Below are 21,243 nucleotides of genomic sequence, written 5' to 3'. Positions count from 1 at the left end.
TTATCTATAACCTTCACACTGTTTCTCAGCATCTTTTAGCTACAGAAGGAATTATGTATCTTTTCTTATATTAATTCAGCTAGCTTAGAACAAAGAACAATAGCGTTTTTGTCTTGACCAGCTGTAATCGTCTTGATGTCTACTGCGCATGTCTTATTCTGTATGACGTAAAATACCCTATATCATTTGCTTTGTAATATCTCAATACAATTAGTTCTCGAAGGACGCCATGGTGTGTGTGTGTGATTTTATTTGTCCTTTGAGAATTGATTCCAGAGCGCTCTGAATTTATACAATACATTGGATCTAAGGTCTGAGAGGTTGAAGGGACCACCCCAGACACAGGATTAACCCTAACAGAACTATTATTACATGCATAATTTCCCAAATGTAAAAAGACTTCTCCATATTTATTTGTAGGTAATAACAACTTAGTGACCTAAATTACAACTGTATTGATGCCTACAATATTCTTAAGGCATTTTAGTGCTGTGTTCATTAAAATGAAACCCACATTCAAAACTTCCATTTCATTTTAAATATTAAAAGTCTCACTGACATTGTAGTTTATAGTCTCCTTGGATCAAGCTCGAACACTTTGGTTAATTTAGTAATTAGATGAAGCCATACTACACTACATTTCTTAAAATTATTCTGGATAATTTTCTCCATGTTGCTGCATATGCAATAAAGAAAACTATGTTAGGAGTGGTTCAATATTTTTAATATAATAAAAAATTAAGATATAGCGTTACATAAGTATAGATCCTCTAAAATTGCAGATATAATTTGATTCAGCAAAATACCTGTTACCATGCTTACAAAAAAAATTTGTAATTACAATAAATTTTGTTTTAACAGTACATCATAGAAATAGACAAAATATGTATGCATATATTATGCAAATAATATTACATTTACAAGTCTGTTACAAGGTTGACACAAAAAAAAAAGAAAGAAAAATATATAGAATAATTTCCATCATTTAAAGGCAATTCACAATCATTTTGAGGAACTGGGTGTGTGTTTAAGGCCATTAGTTCTAGTATAATGTATTGTATTTGACACATAGTAGCACAAAACTGTGTTATAGGTTGTAAAAACTGTACATGCAAAAAAGAAAAACATTTTTTATCTTTATATATGAACAAGCATATATATGTATTTGGGTAATTTAGTAAACATAGTTTTTGTGTATAGAGTAACACGGACGTGCATTTCTCACACATTTCTTGTGACATCTCAGAGTCTCATGTTAGCATTACCCCTGCGGAGCAATGGAAGACAGGGTTCTTACCATTTCCGTCTTCTCATACTCAATGGCAATAATGTGAGTAGGTGCTAACAGGGAAACCTCAACATGTTATCATCTCTTTGACACACAAAGATTTAGACACATGCATCTTATTAAAACTTTACAGTTTACATTTTTTTCTTTCCTAAAAAAAGACAGTTATTCAAGAATGTAAATAGCTTGAATTTTTAATCACGATCAGTGTCTCTTTTTGAATTAGCTTCTTTTTTTGGCATGTTTTTTTTTAATTAAGAATATATTATTCAGGGTAAAATATTTAAAATAAAATCACACTTTATTCAGATTTGTGTGTGGTAAGCTAATTTTCTTATGAGGACAGTCTATTAAGTGCTGCATCTCGGGATTTCTTCTTCCTTTCCAAGAGGTGTGAAAGCACTTGTCCACGTCTCTTAATGTTTGTGTAAGAGATCCATTAAAGTGCTATTGCTTTTTTTGTGGCTAAAATTATTGCCAGTCAGAAGACACTGGATTTTAAAGAATTTAAAACTTTCTGTAAGAATCGTTACAAAAGTACTGAAATTTAAAAATTAGTAACATGTAAACATTAACACCAAGGAATTGCATTCCCACATAAGTAGAGCTTGGTTAGGGAGGAGGATACAATTTGGGTTAAAAGCGTGATTTGTGCTTCCCCCAACAGTTTTATTAATAAAAATCAATATCACAAAAATAAGACTCAGGAAACAGTTTCAGTCTTTTGATTTTTTTTTTCCTGCCGAGTATATAAAATCTTTCCGTTTTCACATATATCCATATTTACAGTTTTGGTCTGTAAACAGAATCATTTAGATCCAGAAAAGTCTCTCTGTATTCCATGCAAACAAGCAGGCTTGTTTAAAGTCCAGACTTAGTGCACCTTACGTTGAAGCTCGCCTGGCATTGGCAGCTTGCAAGATTTCACAAATATTGGAAGAGCTGTACTTTATACTAGTCAGATCTGAGTCTGTAAAAGGTGTCCAGTTGGTGTATATGGAGGTGGAGCAGGAAATGGCTTGAATCCTCTGGATCTCATGTACAGGAGAAACTGATCAGGAATCTCCGCTAACACGTCCTTAGCAAGTCGTGCCATGCTCAGCACATGGTTTCCAGTTCGGTCAATGTAGTCTCGAAAAGGAACAAACTGTAATAAAAAGTAAAATACAATATATTGTTAAAGAGAAATGTGACATCTTATGTCACACCCCATCAGCCATGAACAGTCCTACAACAGAATGAAACAATGGCTTTTAGCATTTTAGCATGCTATTGAAAAGCAGTTTTAAAAGACTGGATCAGAGCATTCAATCCCCCACCATGCCTTTATAGCTGCCTTGTGCCAGTGCAGAGAGCCTTACTTCATTCTGGATCCAGCTTTAACAGGCTAAACTCAGTTTTTCATCTGAGCTAGTGATATTAATAGCTTAAGTGTTATCTCCATAATGTTACAGAGTATTCCCTCCCCTAAAGGAATTGTCTTAGCCTGGTAACAAACATAGCTTAGCTAAAATTATTATTTTGGCTATGTTAGTTTAACGCAGTACTATATGCAGTGCATGTCCTGACAAAGCTACGCGAGATATGCCCATTGGTGAAATGCGTTGACGTCACAATGCTAGTGACGTCATGTGTGGCTGCAGACACCCATGGGTAACTGTCTGACCGGCCTTTGGAAATTTAAAGCAGGGATGCGTTGTAGGAGAGGAATGACATACACACAATTCCATCCTAGGAGTGATTTAATCACCTCAGTGACCACACCATGCCCAAAATCGCAACCATACCTCCCTTTGGGAGATTCATTAGAGATGGGCATGGACCAATGCGGAAACACAGCTATATCAAGCAGACAGGTGTGCTACACATCACTCCATGGTCAACATATCGGGAAGACTGGAAAGGGTCCATGCCAAAATCCATGAACAGGGATTTTCCATGTCAGTAAACCACTGTATCTGTTTATCACCATACACCTGTCGACATCACAGGATATCGGTGTCAACTGACAGTTGCTTGGCATCACAATACATATAGTGTTGAAGTGGCTTATATCTCCTGGATGTCCAGGTCACTGAAGAAACTAGATTCCTGCTATAGTCTGCATTCCAGCCTACACACTACTCTTCATTCCTCAGTGTTACCACATTGCTACATAATTGTGGACATTCAATTAGGCGGCCGCAACACAAATGGAATGGCTTTTGAACTGTTCCTACCTAGCACAGGCAATGTTCGGGCACATCGATACTCTGTGCAAGTCTTTGTGCTGTAGCACAAGCCTGGCATCCCTCCCTGCTTGAATTGCTACAAATGTATGCAGCGTAAACATTGCTCAGATAAGTGGTCAACTGCAAACAGCATGCTTGTCCCCATGAGGTTTTAATTAACAGGTTGGAATCAGATTAGTGTGACTACACACAATCTGGTTCTATCACCTTTGTGGTGGTTACGCCATGGATGGCATCTGGTTTTCACAGGGAAGACAATGTTGTTTGGGTTATAGTGATGGATGCATGGTAACATTTCTACATATATTGTATTGCCTTCAATCATTTTGGAATAATGCATTTCATAAAAACTCTAAACTGCTCAGCATAAATGAGTACACCCCAACAGATTTGTCAGAAAACCTTTACTTTCCTTTCAGAATCAACATTCTCTATGGGACACAACTACGAAATACTCAGACAACTGCAGGCCATTGATTGTAACCAAAATGTGTTAATTTGCACACACAAAAAAGCATTTTTACTAGCAAATTCATTCTAGAGACTGTTGCAAAAATGAATACACCCCAATGAAAGTCTTAGGAGCAAAGCTAAATTTTAGACAACAAAATTCCAATTAACAAGAATTCCCCTTCCCATTTCATGCTGTCAGCAATGGAACCACATGAAATAGAAATGTCACAAAGCCTGAGGAAGAAAATAATTTCTTTACATAAGAAAGGTGTAGGCTACAAGAAGATCAACAAAAGCTTTACTTATCAGTCAGAATATTAGATGCAAAAGTGATACAAAAATGTAACAAGGATGGAACTGCAAGCATCTCAGAGAGACATCTAGGCTTTCCTTGGAAGTTAAAGCCCCCCCACAGGAGCGTCTTCTGATGAGAAGGGTTGATGAAAATCACCATGCAAGTTCACTGCAGTTAGCTAAAGAAGCAGAAAGCCAAACTGGGGTGATTGTTTCCCATGACGCAATACAGCATAGAATGCAGAGGAATGGCATGTATAGGTGTCATCCACAAAGGAAGCCTCTTCTAAAGCCCATGCAAAAAAAAGCCCATCCAGAATTTGCCAGGGCCCATGCTGAAAAAAGAAGAAGACTATTGGGACTCTGTAAACTGGAATGATAAGACCAAGATAAATGTTTTTGGAACTGATGGCTTCAAAACTGTACGTTGTCACGAAGGTGAGGAGTACAAAGAAAAATGCATGGTGACTACAGTGAAACATGATGGTGACAGTGTCACCCTGTGGGGCTACATTAGTGCTGCTGGTGTTGGCAAGCTGCATTTCATTGATGGTATAATTAATTCCCAAATGTACTGCTCTATATAGAAAGAGAAGATGCTACCATCCCTTGGTCTTCGTACACTTTTCCAACATGAAAATGATCCAAAACACACATCTAAGGCCACTGTTGCATTTCTGAAGAAGAACAGGGTGAAAATGATTTAGTAGCCAAGTATATCTCCTGTCCTGATCTGAATCCAATCGGACACTTATGGGAATTCTGAAGAGACAAGTTGAGCATTACTCTCCATTCAGCATTGAGGGCTCTAAAATAGGTCGTTCTTGAAGAATGGAAAAAGGTAGATGTTGCAATATGTCACCAACTTGTTCATTTCATACTAGGAAGATTTGGTACTGTCCTTACAAATCATAGAGGTCATACAAAATACTAGATGTATTAGTTTTTGTTGTGGGGTGTGTTCATTTTTGCATCACCTAATTTGAGTAAAACTGAAGATTTTGTAATCTAAGTTACATTACTAATCTTACTTTCATCTAATGAGCTAAACAAATGTTCTATAAAACTCATTATTGTACATTTTTTGGAAATTGTTCTTGTGTTCATTGAAATATTGATTAAAATCTTATTTATCAAAAGGGGTGTACTATGCTGAGCACTGTATTTGAGCATATTACATTAGTTCCATATGGGTAGCTGCTTTCTGTGTGATTTTCTTGTTCACACACCCACCTCTTTTTCTTATATGCATTGCAGTAGGAAATGAGAGGTGAACCAATTATTTTGTTACCTCCCCCTTGTTATTAATTGCCATTATCCATTGTTGCCCATTGTCATAACAACAGAAAACACGTAGTTATGTTTATTGTATTATTAGGACTGTATAGCATACACTAACTGGTATATTTATGTTTCAGGAGAATCTTGCTTGTGAGATATGGTACTTTAGCATGAGGGTTAAGCAAAAAGTCAGTCACGGGCATGTAGAGGGTGACCCTACTTTTCAGCCATCTGACCCCCGCTTGCCTCCTCTCAAACCGGTGAGCGGTCCCATGATTCATTGATCATCATCTTGTAACAATACAGGAGTCTTGCATCTGCCCATGATTCAGTGCTGAAGTGGGGTCACTATCTGCTGTCTCTCTGGGATAACCCACCATGCTGTTAGGTCTGAAAGGGGCAGAAAGGGACTGCCCTAATACAAAGGTGTCACATACTAATCCAGTTGACTGTCTCTCTCAATAACTGCAGGAAAGGCATCCCATTAAATATATAGTGGATGCTTCGGCATGGTTACATCTTACCTGCAATCTTGTACCAGCCTGAAGATAATAAGGTTGCTGTTCCTATGCACTTCTAGGCTAAACAAAAATAGCCTATGATTAAAAATTCAGTCCTTTCAGAACTGAAATCTCAGCTATGGGTGAACACTGGCAAGTAAAATTACATACTGGCCTTGTTATTGCTTTGAGTCTCACTCCTGTGACTGCATTCTCTATAATGTACAATAATTGAAGAGTGCAATAGGGGAGTGAGACCAGACACAGAGGTAAAACTGTCTTAACATGAATGGTGGCAGATACAGGAATGCTTAGGGGGATGCCAAAAGTACTTTTTACTGCACATCCGCTAAGAAAAAAAAGACAGAAATATTGCTGTACTATTACTCTAAGGTAGGTCCTAGCATGGGGGTCAGCAATCTATAGTGATAAACCCATTGATCATGAGCATGTGACAAGTAGATCATGACCCCACTGTGCCTCCAGCCCACTTGGCGCTGATGTCTCATATGACATGGCCAAGGGAAGACCTAAGAGGACTTCCTTTACTCTGCTGAGTACCACTATATCTGCAGTCCAGTGACTGAATTTTATAGAGGGAGTGAGGAATTTGTGCTGTGGCTGATTTTAGCTTGGGGGAGTAAATGTTTGTACTGGAAGGGGGTATTTTTGCTGGGGGAGAGATGTGCATTACATACTATTGATCTTTGCACTCTGCACTACTCACTCTTGACCTCTGCAATACTTACTCCTGACCCCCTGAACTTTTCAAATCTTCCTTACTTTTTAATAAGAATTTGCTAGGTTATCTCTCTTTAAAAAAAAAACATGCTGAAACCCTGGTGATATTGGACTGCTTCAATTCTGTAGAGTTAAATCTCCACCTTAGAGTTGCCTACAGCTCATCTAGCAACTAGCAAAAAAACTAAATATCGTTTTTATGGTACCTTTAAATCTTCGTTTAATCGGTTTCATTCAGTTATTTAGGACAAGAACAATTTCATTTTTAGGCAAATCATTTGACAATTAAGTTATTACCTGTACAATGTCTCTTTCTGCATATCGTCCTCTTGATGATACTCTGACTTCATCTCCATCCAATTCCACCATTGCTTTCAAAAAAATAAAGATTTGTCACAAACCACTAATACAAATAATATAACAGTGATTTTCAAAACTACGCATGTACTCCTTTTTAAAAGCCAGTAATTACCAAGTACCCCCTGATGTGTGTCACATATCTCGAGTATCTTGAGATATGCACATTTATTACCAGCACACTGTACAAATTATAAAGTCATTCCTTCTAAAGGACAACTTAACTTAGTTAAGTTGTCTTTTAAATATACCCTCCATCCCCTCAGTGTAGCCTGCAACCAAAATCCTTACCTTTATCCCTGTTCCTGAATTCTTCTCTATGTGGCCCTGCCCGGTGCCATACATCCTTTCCTAGAAAAATACTCCAGCTAGGTTCTTTGTCTAGTGAAAACAGACACTCTAAAGCAGGGGTCTCAAACTGGCGGCCCTCCAGCTGTTGCAGAACTACAAGTCCCATGGGGGAGGCATGATGGGACTTGTAGTTCTGCAACAGCTGGAGGGCCACCAGTCTGAGACCTGTGCTCTAAAGGCTGTGTGCCACCAGACAGGCTTACATAAAGTCAGCAAGTGCAAATCCCAGTACATATAGATAGGCTAAACCTGGGCATAGATTAGACTTTGACATAAGAATGCATGTGCATTCTTGTTTATATCATAGGGACAAGAAGAAGTGTGCATCAAGCGATACACCTTATAATGGCCTAATCCTGTGAGAGGGGATTAGCTGAAATTCATCAGACAAAGGTGCCTGCATAAGTCTTCTTGTACCGACAGACATGAAGCCTGATCTGTCTAGTTTCAGCCAGAATGGACAGAGACCCTCCCTACTATGGGTACTTACTGTATACTCACAGGAAAGACATTTGCTAAAACAATTAGTATTTTGTCTTTACTATCACAAATAACAAATAAAGGCTTCTTTGTACATACACTATATTACCAAAAGTATTGGGACACCTGCCTTTACACGCACATGAATTTTAGCGGCATCCCAGTCTTAGTCCTTAGGGTTCAATATTGAGTTGGCCCACCCTTTGCAGCTATAACAGCTTCAACTCTTCTGGGAAGACTGCCCACAAGGTTTAGGCGTGTGTCTATGGGAATGTTTGACCATTCTTCCAGAAGCGCATTTATGAGGTCAGGGACTCATGTGGATGAGAAGGCCTGGCTCGCAGTCTCTGCTCTAAATTCAATGCAAATATGTTTTATTGGGTTGAGGTCAGGACTCGTGCGCAGGCTAGTCAAGTTTCTCCACCCTAAACTTGCTCATCCATGTTTTTATAGACCATGTTTGTGCTCTGGTGTCCAGTCATGTTGGAACAGGAAGGGGCCATCCACAAACTGTTCCCACAAAGTTGGCAGCATGAAATTGTCCAAAATGTCTTGGTATGCTGATGCCTTAAGAGTTCTCTTCACTGGAACTAAGGGGCCAAGCCCAATGCCTGAAAAACAACCCCACGCCATAATCCCTCCCCCACCAAATGAGTGTCCCTAAAGACATAAATGAGTGAGTTTGGGGTGGAGGAACTTAACTTGCCTGCACAGAGTCCTGACCTTAACCCAATAGAACATCTTCGGGATGAATTAGAGCGGAGACTGCGAGACAGGACTTCTTGTCTACATCAGTGCCTGACCTCACAAATGCGCTTCTGGAAGAATGGTCAAAGATTCCCATAGATACACCCCTAAACCTTGTGGACAGCCTTCTCAGAAGAGTTGAAGCTGTTATAGGTGCAAAGGATGGGCCAACTCAAAACTACACCCTACAGACCAAGACTGAGATGTCATGAAAGTTTATGTGCATGTAGAGGTAGGCATCCCAATACTTTTGGTAATATAGTGTATCTCTTGATCTAGCTGTCTTTATGTTGAAACATTTAATATTTTAAGCTTTTAATCCATTGCACATAAATCCAAAGCTGCATGGAAAAATCAAAATGAAAACGTAAAAAAATAAAATAAAAATCAGCAAAACACTAAACAATGAGTATGCATTGGAGGCCTTTTGCATTTCATTGTTCTGTAGCAGATGATGCATATTTATCATACAGAGTTTCCCAGGCAGGAGTCCAAATTTAAAATATATTGTTTTTTTCCTTTATATTCCCTGCTTATTGATTATTAAAGGGAAAAGGAGTTTGTGGCCAAAACTCTGCTACATTGTCTTATTGATTATTAAGGGGAAACAGAGTTTGTGGCCAAAACTCTGCTACATCGTCTATAAATTGCTCATTTGCTTTCTGCAGAAATAAGCCTTTGAAAAAAGAAAAGTGACCTGTAAACAAGGTTTTTGTTTGCTTTTAAATGATATATTTTCATTACAGAGCATAATTGAAAATCTTAACACTGTTGTGACGAAGCCCAGGAGTATGGCTGTTCAATTATTTAAATGATATTACCAATGTCTGTGTGTTTTACCATTTAGAGGCTAAGACATCCAAAGCGCATAAAATAAAGCAAATGCAATCACAGTTGGCAGGGATGAGAGCCCTTTTGTTGTCACTGCCAAAAATCATCTTATAGAACAAGCGACAAAAGCTGTACCCTTTGTTATCAATAGTGAATGCAACAGAAGCAGCATTGAGGCACAACTGAAATCCTAAGTTAAGTGAATCAATATATGGGTTGGCAATGTATAGCGCTTAATGATTGTGTGCTGCTGTAAGGGGTGATCGTGTGTTATAATTCATTGCAGTGCTTGTGTTTTTTTTTTTTTTTTTTTACTTCTGCATCATTTCAATGCACTGCCCAGCTGGCTGTAATAAAATAACTGGAAAATACTTTTTTTTTAATAACAGATTAATTATACATTTGAATTAAAGCACATTTAAGTATTCTTTTCATGAGGGCCTGCACACCTAAACGTTTTTAGTAAAACCAAATGGTGCTAAATGAAAGTGTTCATAAGGTCCAACACTCGAACTTCACTTCCATTCATAGTCTACAAACTAAAGGTGAAAAAAGCCAAAGTACTCTGATCTATTGTTTTCTGCTTTTAATGAGCATCCCTTCAGGGTTCCATACTTGGCTTTTTCTTCCCAAAGCAATGAATGCAGCTTAATATATGAACATACAGTATGTGAGCCACTCACCATCAAATTCTGCAGGTCCCACTCCAACAATGATAATGGACATTGAAAGTTTTGAAGCCTTAAAAGAAAAGACATTTATTCTTAAGTTTAGCATAAAATAACCACAGCTAAATAGCATGTGATACGTGATAAATGTATGTTTTTTCCTGCCAAGAAAAATAGGAGAAATAATTCTGCTTAACTATACCTGTTAACAATAGCCACAATTCAAGATCATAAAACACATTATGATGCGTCAAATACATAATTTTTCAAATTAGGACACCTCAATATTAAAGTGGATGAAACCTTCCTTTATTAAAAATAAAAATAACAAACATGCCTATATTTCCCTGCTCTGTGCAATGGTTTTGCACAGAGCAGCCCTGATCATATTCTTCGGGGGTCCTCTGCCGGCACTCCAGGCCCCTCCTCTTCATAGGGTATCCCAAAGGAAAACTACTTTCCCTGGGGGGGGGGGCACCCGTGTGGGCTCGCTCCGGAGTCCCACTGCTGCATCCATTGATACAGACAGAGGGACTTGGCCCCACGCCCACGTCACAGGATTTGAATGACAGCATCTGGAGACAATGGCTCCTGCTGCTATCAATCTGTCCAATGAGGTGGGAGGCCGCAGCTGGAGCTGCTGCTCTCGTGCACATCGATGGATTGGATCAGGCTAAGGTAAGAAAAAGGATGGGTCTGGGGGGCAGCTGCATCACAAAAGGTTTTTCACCTTAAAGCATAGAGGTGAAAAACCTTAAGGCTTTAGAACCACTTTAAATGTACGATTGCCCTAAAATAGTGTTGGAAGATGTTATACTTCATAAGTTATTTTACTCTCAAAAGCTCTTCAATGCAAGAAATTGATATACCACTAATAAAAAGGGTGTTGCTACTGTAGTTTCATGCTCAAGACAAAAATATCACCTGCCAAAAATCATAGAAATGCCAAAAGTACACTAGTTATACGCTTTGATGCTGAAAGCAATGTTCTTGAATAGCAAAAACACATTAATAAATAATGTACCTTCTAAATGTCAAATAAATAGGAAGTGATCCACTATTTCACATAGGTTTCATTTTGTAAAAGAGCGGTGTGAATAGCAAGTTTCTACAAAGCATGTGCAGAGCTTTATTGAAGCTTTTAAAGTATTCATCTTCAGTTTGTAAATGCTGAACGCAGATCCTAATGGGAGTGCTGACAACCACTTTAAACAAGCTGCTAGCAGGCTTCAGGACTACTTGAAAGCCTGCGGAAGCCTCCTACCAGCTTGTTAAAAAGTGACAATCAGCTCTCCCATTAAAGAGGGAGTCCGCCGGGAGTCCGCGCTTTTTTTTTTTTTTTTAAAGCCAGCAGCTACAAATACTGCAGCTGCTGACTTTTAAAATAGTGACACTTACCTGTCCAGCGCACCCGCGATGTCGGCACCCGAAGCCGATCTCTCGATCGTCTCTCGGGTGCTGCCGCCGCCATCTTGGGTATGGGAATCAGGAAGTGGAGCCTTTCAGCTTCATTTCCCGGTTCCCTACTGCGCATGCGCGAGTCGCGCTGCGCAATAAGGATGGACCCGCTGCCTCTGGCATCTGTGTGTTTCCCAGCAGGCAGCGGGGGACTTTCGGAAAGGGGCGTAATCTACGCCCATTTCCGCAGAGAGCTATCCCGGAAGTGGGTGCAGATACCTGTACTGTACAGGTACCGGCACCCCCCTCCCCCCCTGAAAGGTGCCAATTGTGGCGACGGAGGGGGGGAGGATTCCAATGAGCGGAAGGTCCACTTTAGGGTGGACCTCCGCTTTAAGATCCGTGTATAATATTTCTAAAGCTGTTTTAAAGGCTTGGGGAAAGCTGCTTGAAGCTTGCCAAAAGCTTGGCAGAAGCTTGCTGATCGTTTTATAAAAGCTCGCTGTTCACACTGCTCTTGTACAAGCTGAAGCCTGTGTGAAACAGGCCTTATAACATATAAATAAGGGAATGAAGTTAGCTTTGCCTTTTCATAGGTCTCACTTTTGGTTTGCAGAAAACCCTAGCTCTTCAATAGGTTTTCTGAGAGGTTAAAGTCACTGGGGTTTACTTACTAAAGAAAAAAAGACTGTTCACTGAGTTTTGTAGTAGTGCTAACTTCAATTAGGCAATCATAAGCTAGCAAACATCAATTGTTTTTTTAATTTCCTTTGCACATGATTGGCTATTAAGTGAACACAGTTTAACCTTATTTACTATCATGCATCTACACAGGTGTTTTCCACATATGCATAATTCTTACATATATTTTCAAATATACTTTAGATTTCAGCTGTTGCATCTTTCGGTGCCTCCCATGTCCACCGCGGGGGGGGATTACCCAGTCAGGGTGCGACTATAACACTCCAAATTACAAAATCATTCATATTGATGTAAATTGTACCCTTTTTCACTATATGTGACTATATAACTATAAGATTGTATCTCTTTATAGATGTTTAAGGTCAACTCCTCCTGAAGAAGCACATTTTTTTCACAAAACATGTTGAGAATCAAGCTTGGACCTACATCTCATTTCCCCACTATATTGTGGGGTTCATATCGTTTTTGTTCTTTTCAATAAATTAATAATTTTATACTTACCTTCTCCATTCCCTGGGTACCGAGATAGTCCATAATAATCTCTGTTGTCATGGGGCATTATTTTGGAGTAGCCCATGATTTTCCCCTTTTCTTCATCACAAGTGTTAGTAATTGCAGAACCTCCTACTTAGTCACAGACATACTTACCTTTTTCCCTCATACTAGGCTGATGACATGAGTGATTCTGCCACTAGAGACAAATCACCAGTGGCAGGATTGCTAAAAAGATTTCCTGTCTGTCTCTGTGGAATCGCTCTCTTTGGACAAACACAGCAAGATATAGCTGTCCCAAATGCTGCTGAATCACAAAGACTGGGGTGGGAGATACATGCTGCTGCCTAAGCTACAGAGCAAGCGATTCAAAGGGAAAAACAGGCAGCCTCTTAGTAATCCAGCCACTGGTGATTTTGAAAAATTGTCAGTGTCAAAATCGCTAGTGACAGATTCAGAGTGTGTCATCAGCCTTACTGTGCTACATACTGAAACATCATCCTAATAATACATTTTGGGGGAAAAAAAATAAACACCCTCCCTTGTGTTGGCTAGAATATGTGTTTTAATGCACATTTCAATGCACTTTATTTAGGATTTTAGTATATTGAGCAAGCACTGTGGAGCATTTTGGTGTATCGATTTTGAATCCATGGGGTGATGAAGTCATTTCCTGCCGCTGTTTTCATAAATGTATTTTAGTGTGCATGTTGTATGTATTTTTCTTGTGTTTTAAACGCGTGTTAAATTTGATTTCAATGTATTGGGTACCATAAGTGAACCTGTTGCTTTGCCTTGCATGGGCATAGCACAGGTTCACTTTAAGGCTGAACTGATATAGTTAAAATAGCTTATAGCCACATCCAATCTAGAAATATTGGAACTTTTTCTGTATTACAGACTTTCATCTTTATTTATGAACCTGCACACAGAAAGATAGAACAGATTGCATAAATATATAAATGGGGAATAAACAAGCATAGTATACTATATGATGAATTCAATAACATATATGCACTGTATTATGTGTCATATGTGTAGTTTTGTGATATATGGTTTTTTTTTATTCGTTTAGTAGTTATTATACCATTATGCCCTTTCCTGAAGAAGCCTCTATGGCGAAACATGTTGAAATAAAAACATGGAAACAGCAATGTACCTAAAAAGCAATGTCATCTACTCTAGATGGATGATGATATTTGGATGTATTCATGTTTTTAGCCTTATCCTTGGGATTTAATAAATATTATGGTTTTACGTGATTTTGCTACAGGGCTCTGTTTAATAAGCACCTACAAAGTCTTGCATCTTTTCTTTCTTTTGTCCCAAGTATACTGTATGTGTAACTAGATGCAAAGCAATAAAACCTTATCTACAACTTCTTGATTTCATCTGATGCCTAATGAAGCAGATTGTTTTTTTTCACAACAGAAAGCACGGCAAGCATAAAATTCTTGGGAAAACATGAGGATATGAAACTTCTCAGCCTCTCGAAATTCCAAGAGTTGGCTACTTATATTAGTTGAAAGCATCAGTGACACAAATTATATGCTTTTAGCCAAGTGCTATGTAATTTTCCTGCAACCACTGATTCAATTTAAAAGAATATCCATTGTAGCTTACTAAGAGGATTAAATATAATTTATAGTCTACCCAATATACAGTAATGGCCATAGCAAATTCGCAAGCAGCAGTGTACCCTGCAGCAGACATATTTGTACATTGCTTTAAATAAAATGAGCATTTTTGCACGCAGCACAAAGCCCTACACCATGAGAACAGCTATTTTTATTCATATAACCATAAATATTTTAGGTTCATCTTCCTTTCAGCAAGCACATAACATCTGCTAGATTTGTAAAAATAATTCAGACAGTCAGCCTAGAGCTAGACAATGTTCAAAATGTCAAAGCAGACAGTTATATCGGGGTACACAGATGACCTCCTGCTTCTGCATACCACAAGGGACTGGAGCAAATATCGACACACTGCATCATATTGCATCATAATAATTGCCTATTGCTGTAAAACAACAAATTAACTGAAACCTACTGTATGTGGGAAGCATATACGTATTGTATTCAGAAAATGCATACATAAATAATATCACACATACTGTATACTTATTGTAATTCGGAGGTTCATTTATAAATAAGAATACATGTTTAGGAGGTAGATTCAAATTAAAGGGCTTTTCTGATCTAAAACAGGGATATGACATTAGCGGACCTCCAGCTGTTGCAAAACTACAAGTCCCATCATGCCTCTGTCTCTGGGAGTCATGCTTGTGGCTGTCAGAGTCTTGCTATGCCTCATGGGACTTGTAGTTCTGCAACAGCTGGAGGTCCGCTAATTGCATTTCCCTGTACTAGAACAAGGGGGAAAGTACCTTCATACAGAAATCCAAGAAAACCAAGTACAAGGCACTCCCTTTTTATGTAATCATAAATTCCAAAGGCTAAAAACAATTAAAACAAAAGCAGCCGATGAACATTTCTCCTGTAAAGTGCATGCTTTTTCAAGGCAGCTCCTTCATACCCGTCATATTGCTTCCAGCATGCAGTGCTTGGAATTTATTGTTTTTCATTTACTAAACCCAGGACAATAAAATCAATCTGTAAATGCAGCAAAGCATGACTGTTATTTTTACTGTGGAACCTAAGGGGTTAATCTTCTACATTGTGTAAAAAGGAGGTTTGATCCTGTCTTCCCTGATCCTCCCCTTCTTCCACTGTCCCCAAACCATCTCCTGATAATACAGAGCCTTTGGAGTCACTCTGCACATGCTCAGTTTGGAGTGTATTGCTAGAGAGTTTTTTTTTTCTTTGGAGGGTGCATGTAATCCGCACTCTCCAGATGGGGGTCAGGGGTCTTGCAGCCTGATAGGACAGTCAGAGTAGTATGAAAATTCCTCCTACAAGCTTTAACCAGACACTGTTAGAAGTCACAAGACTGCTATATACAGCTGATGAGAAAAGGTATTTAGCAGTTTATATTTACTAAAATAATTGCATTTCCATGTTCTGTGTATTGTGGGAGACCAGATATAGTGAATGCAGGCTCCTGGGTTTAGTAACACTTTTAACGAGGATACCGCTAAAACATTGCCTGCCTCACCCTTCTCTGGATAAACAGGAAGACAACAAGTTGGAATGGCAGGGATATAAAGCAGAAACCTTTGTTGTTGTACATGATTATAGGATTCAAACTATTAGGTAATTCACTATTTGATGAATGGCAGTTTATACCCATTATTGTAATGGGCACTTTTTATGCATAAAGGTAAAGGGACTAAAAAAACGCAGCACGCCAAGAAAGGCAGCCCAACTGTAAGAAAGTGAAAGACAGCTTCTGATGTGTTTCTTCTCGCCCACCAGGCTTAGTCATAGAGGTTTTTTATTTGGCACTTAGAGCAGCACTCAAAATCTTTTTTTGTATAGTCACATAAAGGTAAAGGGAACTACATGTTAGAATTCCTGATGGTTACCTACATACTGTATGGGTGGGTTGGGGGTTGATATGGCTACTCTTCTGTAGTGCATCCCCTGGCACCTGATGGTTCAGCTTGACTCCTGGGCAGGATGAAAGCTACGAGTATAGATGAATGTTGCAGAGGTAGGGAGCACATGTCACTGGAGAGTTATACCTGAACTTAGGTAAATATGTGAGTTGCCAATGCTGACCTCCTCCTAAAAATACTGGTAATCTGTCTGTCTCGCGCTACAATAATTTCTAGCATGCAGAAAGTCTGAGCTGCCGATTTCCATACCCCTCCAAATATCAGTAATGCAAACAGCAGTGGACCACTGAATGATAAAATAGCATTTTTTATAAGGAGAGATCAACAATGATAGCCTACCTGTTCCCCCAGTTCAGGTTTTCTTTAAAAGGCAGTCTTTGTTGTGTGGCTGTGGGGGCAGATATGGGGGTATCCTCAGCAATCAACATTAAGGCCCTCCACAGACGGTCCACAGGAACCAGTCGAAGCTCAATCCATCTATGGGCAGGCTGGTTGTACTGAAGTCAATCTATTGATTAACTTAAGTACAATCAGCCTGTCTTTATTTGTTCGATCGATGTGGGTGGCTATTGGCTTCATCAGTGATCATTGTATTCTGATGGCTGGAAAAGTAACATGCACAAATCCGGAATATTGCTGCACTTCTTTGTATCTTTATTGAAACATTAAGAGGTGACATGTTTTGCTCTAAATTCAGAGTTTACAACCAGTCAAAGCAGGAGAAATAATTATATAATAATTATTATAATAATAATAGAGCACAAACAGTAATGCTTTAGCACACAAATTATGCAGTTAAAAGGATGCAAGGGGAGCAGGGAACAATTGTAGGGGCACAGAATACCCCCAAAAAAGGATAAATCGAACTAGTCTTAATAATGCCCTCTCTCCCTCCTAACACCTATGCTGACTAATGTCTGTAGGAAAGAAGTATACACTTGCCTAATTTTGAGCCTGCTCTGATCCAGTCACGTGATCTGGTTCCCCTTTGTCAGTCAGCAACTGCTGCAGGGGAGAGGAGGAAGCACTGACAACAGATTTGCCATAGGAGCCTATGGGTGATGTTACCACTCCAGGTTTTACCAGCTGTTGACAAGCACTCCCTTCTCTCTCCTGCAACCAGCAATGGCTGACACAGGGGATCACCTGATCGGACTGGAGTGGGAAAATATAGGTAAGTATATACAGTACAGTACATCTTTCTAACACAGGTTAATCAACATACTGAAGGTGATAGGATGGGGTAGGGAGCAATTTTAGGATTCGTAAGCTTTAGCCTGGAATTCTACTATTTCACTGTATCGACATTTACAGCTGAACTTTAACCGCTTCCCAACCGGCGCACGACAATGTACGTTGGCAGAATGGCAGCATGACAGAGGCAAAAAAATTTTTTTTATATGTTTGTGGCGGATATTTATTATAGCAAGCTCTTGTCACTCTTTTTTTGTTTATAGCGCAAAAAATAAAAACTGCAGGGGTGATCAAATACAACCAAAAGAACGCTCTATTTGTGGGAAAAAAAGGACGTCAATTTTGTTTGGGAGCCACGTTGCACGACCGTGCAATTGTCAGTTAAATTGACGCAGTGCCGAATCGCAAAAAGTGGTCTGGTCTTAAGCCAGTAAAATGGTCCTGTCTGAAAGTGGTTAAACAATGATTTTTATAAATCTAATAACGTATTAGTGTATTTACATTTTAGTTAGAGAAATGTTGATCAGATTGCCATTTTTAGCTATATTTAGCTACATATACAGTATATTATAGTCAGGTAGTGTGCACCTATATTTACAGATGTCTTAATGGATCCTTCAATTAAATAGTATATTTGGAGCTTAGCGACCCACTCACCAATTACCTCCTGAGCAGGAAGTTCTTCCCTTCTCACCCCCACCACTATCACACTCCAGTATCAGTTACAGTTAAAGGGGTCAAAGTGCCTAATTTTTAGACAATAAAAATATGTTTTTCAAAACATGCATGGAGCTTGTAAAAGAGAAGGCCAAACACTGATGTACAGTTTCTGCTCTTCCAGATCATAATGCAACTGCATGGATCAGTTTTATGTCTAATGACAGCCAGACATGCACTGACTTTTTTTATTCAAATTTGAATTTTCTATCATATCTGGGAGGAATTTTCTTGAATATTTCTTATTTTCTTGAATAATATTAATGAACGTGTGAAAAATAAGGAGGGCATTGCTGTTTTTTTTCTAAAAAATGTTATTCCAAGAAAAAGAATCAGACCTTATTAAAGTGATTGGATCAGCATGACTAAGATTTTGTTCACACAGGGTTCAGCTAGTATAAGAGAAGTATGTATAGTAACTTTTATAAAGCATTTGAAGAATTCTGGCAAGCTTTGTTGAAGCGTGTAAATAATCATTCAGCGGCAGCTTTCTGAATGGTAAACTCAGATCTTAAAAGTGTGAGTGCTGACTGTCACCTTAAACAAGCTGCTTGCAGGCTGCAGGAGGCTTCAGTACTACTTGAAATTCTTAAAAGCCTGCTGAAAGCTTGTTTAAAGTGATAGCAGACCTGTGTTTAACATTCTGAAACTGAAGTTTTTTTTAAAGCAGAACTTAAAAAAAAATGTTAGCAGGTAATTTTGTTAATGCAGAAGAGACATAGTATGTCTCTTCTGTATTAAAGGTTCTTACCTTCCTGTCCACTCTGCACACTGAGCTGCACATGCAGCATACATTCAGTTTTTACACCCGTCGAGGTAAATGAACTCCCATGAACGCGCAGTGATGTCACCGATGTCAATCAAAATGGCTGAAGATCGGCACCCTGAAACAGGGTGGACAAAGATGTCAGCAGTCAGTGAGGGAGCATCCAAGTGGATTCACTCCTAGTTTTCCTGCAGCTTGAAACATTTCAAGCATAGTAACTTCAGCTTTACGGATTTGGATAATTGTTGAGATTGCTATATTATTGTAATATGTTGGGAACGCTAGATATGGTTGAGCTGACACTCCAGGACACTGTAGCGGTGCAGTGGAGGTGAGTAAAGTTCAGTTTGAAAGACTTCATCAAGACTGTTAGGAGCTTGTTGAACACAATGCAATAGAGGTTAGCAAGCCTACACATTTTTTCAGGATAGGCTTCTTTTTAATCTTTTAACCATTGAAAAATCTGCATATGGTTTAATTTTTATAGAAGTGATCTGGATAGTAAAATGATTGGATTACTGAAAAAACAGAATGCTTTGCTTGTAGAACAACACTACTCATCACACCTGTGAGTTTGCAGAGAACAGAAAACAAATGTTAGTTGGCCTTGGGCTCTAAAGTTAGACTTGACCAAGGTACCAACTACAACACTTTTATAATAAGATTAATGCAATATTCACTATGGGATATAAACATATAACACATTAGAATGATATTTTCATGCCTTGCACCATGAGATTCCATAATAACATTTTTATAAATTCTGATACTTTATAACCTGTGTTACCTCTCTAGGGGAACTTCAAATTAGTTGATAAAATGTATATATATAGAACACATTTTCCATTCATCCAGGTAATTGCCTTGAATGAATACTGTTATATCCGAAAAACAGCTTGCATGTTAAAGCATGGATTGTTCCTTTAAAAGCAGCAATTCAAGCGAGCATTCCAAGACAGCAGGTGATTTCAGTATAAATGGGAAACTACCAGAGCTGCATGAAAAGCAGTTCACTTACATTGACTATTGCCTCCTTTGTCTGAGCCATGTCAGAGATAACTCCATCTGTAATAATCAGCAGAACAAAGTACTGGGAGCCATCCTTTACAGAGGCCGCATATCTACACGAAAAAGAAAGAACAATTACTCTAAATATAAGCTTTGGAAAACAGCTACAAAACAGTCCTGAATGCATTTGAGACCTGCCATTAATATGTCTGCATGAAGACTGCAAGAAGACCTTGCCAATTTAAAGGAAACAATAGCTGTAAAGCTTTCAAGATGACATACTGCACTCACAATTCCTTTTCCAATTTTATCATTGGTATCTACATGGGTTGAGTTAAGTTACATTTTTACATACATGAATTTTAAACTGTTTGGTGGAATTTACCATAATCAGTTGTATATATTTTTGCTTTACATACATTCACACAGTCAAGGGGCCTATGGGCAGGCCCCTCTAAGGAATGTTATTTGTTTGCATGTAGGCTTTAGTTAAAGTCAGATATGAATGGTTTAAGTTAACCATTTACTAGGTCCAGTGGCCATTTCTGAGAGCGCCATGTCCCCATTAGATGCTGCACGTCTTGGAGGGGTTGTGTACATGGCAAAAAATTAGATCTACAGTCTAAGCCCTTGTACACACGGTCGGACATTCCGACAACCAAATCCGTCGGATTTTGTCCGAAACTGTTGCATACACACAGTCGGACAAAGTTGTCAGAAAATCCGATCGTACTTAACGTGATGGCGTTATTTGGTTAGGACGAGACTACGTTCAGGCTAGTAGCCAATAGCTTTGGTCTAGGAATTTGATCTGAGCATGCGTGGCACTTTGTCCGATCGGAATTCTCTACACATGATCGGACAAAGTCCGATCGGATCATGTTGTCGGAAAATTTTATAGCCCAGCTGGAAAACTTGGTCCGTCGGATACTCCAACGGAAACAGTCCGATGGAGCCCACTCACTGTCGGATTATCCGACAACACGGTCCTATCGGACATTGTCCATCGGAATGACAACTAGAGGGACTATGCAGAAAATAAAAATGTCAATGTTAGCTGCAGGTGCATCTGATAGATATAGATTCCACAGTATAGGTAAGATTTACATGTAGTGTTCATAGAATTTTGAACGTCACTATAACAGATGACACTGAGACACTATAAAAGGTCATGAAAGCAGTTCACTACCTACTAAGCACTGGAAAGGGACAAGTATTATTGAA

At 38.9% G+C, this 21,243-nt stretch overlaps 1 protein-coding gene across 3 annotated transcripts in view; it reads right to left on the bottom strand.

Annotated features, from left to right (window-relative positions):
- Positions 1–702: 702 nt before the first annotated feature.
- Positions 703–21,243, bottom strand: part of CPNE8 (copine 8) — a 349,055-nt gene continuing 328,514 nt past the window's right edge. For all 3 annotated transcript variants that reach the window (XM_077471338.1, XM_077471339.1, XM_077471340.1), the window contains 4 exons: positions 20,030–20,132; positions 10,238–10,295; positions 7,086–7,159; positions 703–2,435 (listed from right to left, as the gene is read on the bottom strand). In XM_077471338.1, coding sequence (XP_077327464.1) covers positions 2,247–2,435; positions 7,086–7,159; positions 10,238–10,295; positions 20,030–20,132 — 424 coding nt within the window. In that variant the 3' untranslated portion in view covers positions 703–2,246. The remainder of the gene's footprint in view (positions 2,436–7,085; positions 7,160–10,237; positions 10,296–20,029; positions 20,133–21,243) is intronic.

The sequence above is a fragment of the Lithobates pipiens genome, unplaced genomic scaffold (assembly GCF_037356315.1).
Source record: "Lithobates pipiens isolate NorthernLeopardFrog02 unplaced genomic scaffold, aLitPip1_a1.2 Scaffold_8, whole genome shotgun sequence".
NCBI classification, from domain to species: domain Eukaryota; kingdom Metazoa; phylum Chordata; class Amphibia; order Anura; family Ranidae; genus Lithobates; species Lithobates pipiens.
The sequence above is the reverse complement of the archived record's forward strand: the minus strand, read 5'-3'. Positions and strand labels throughout refer to the sequence as shown.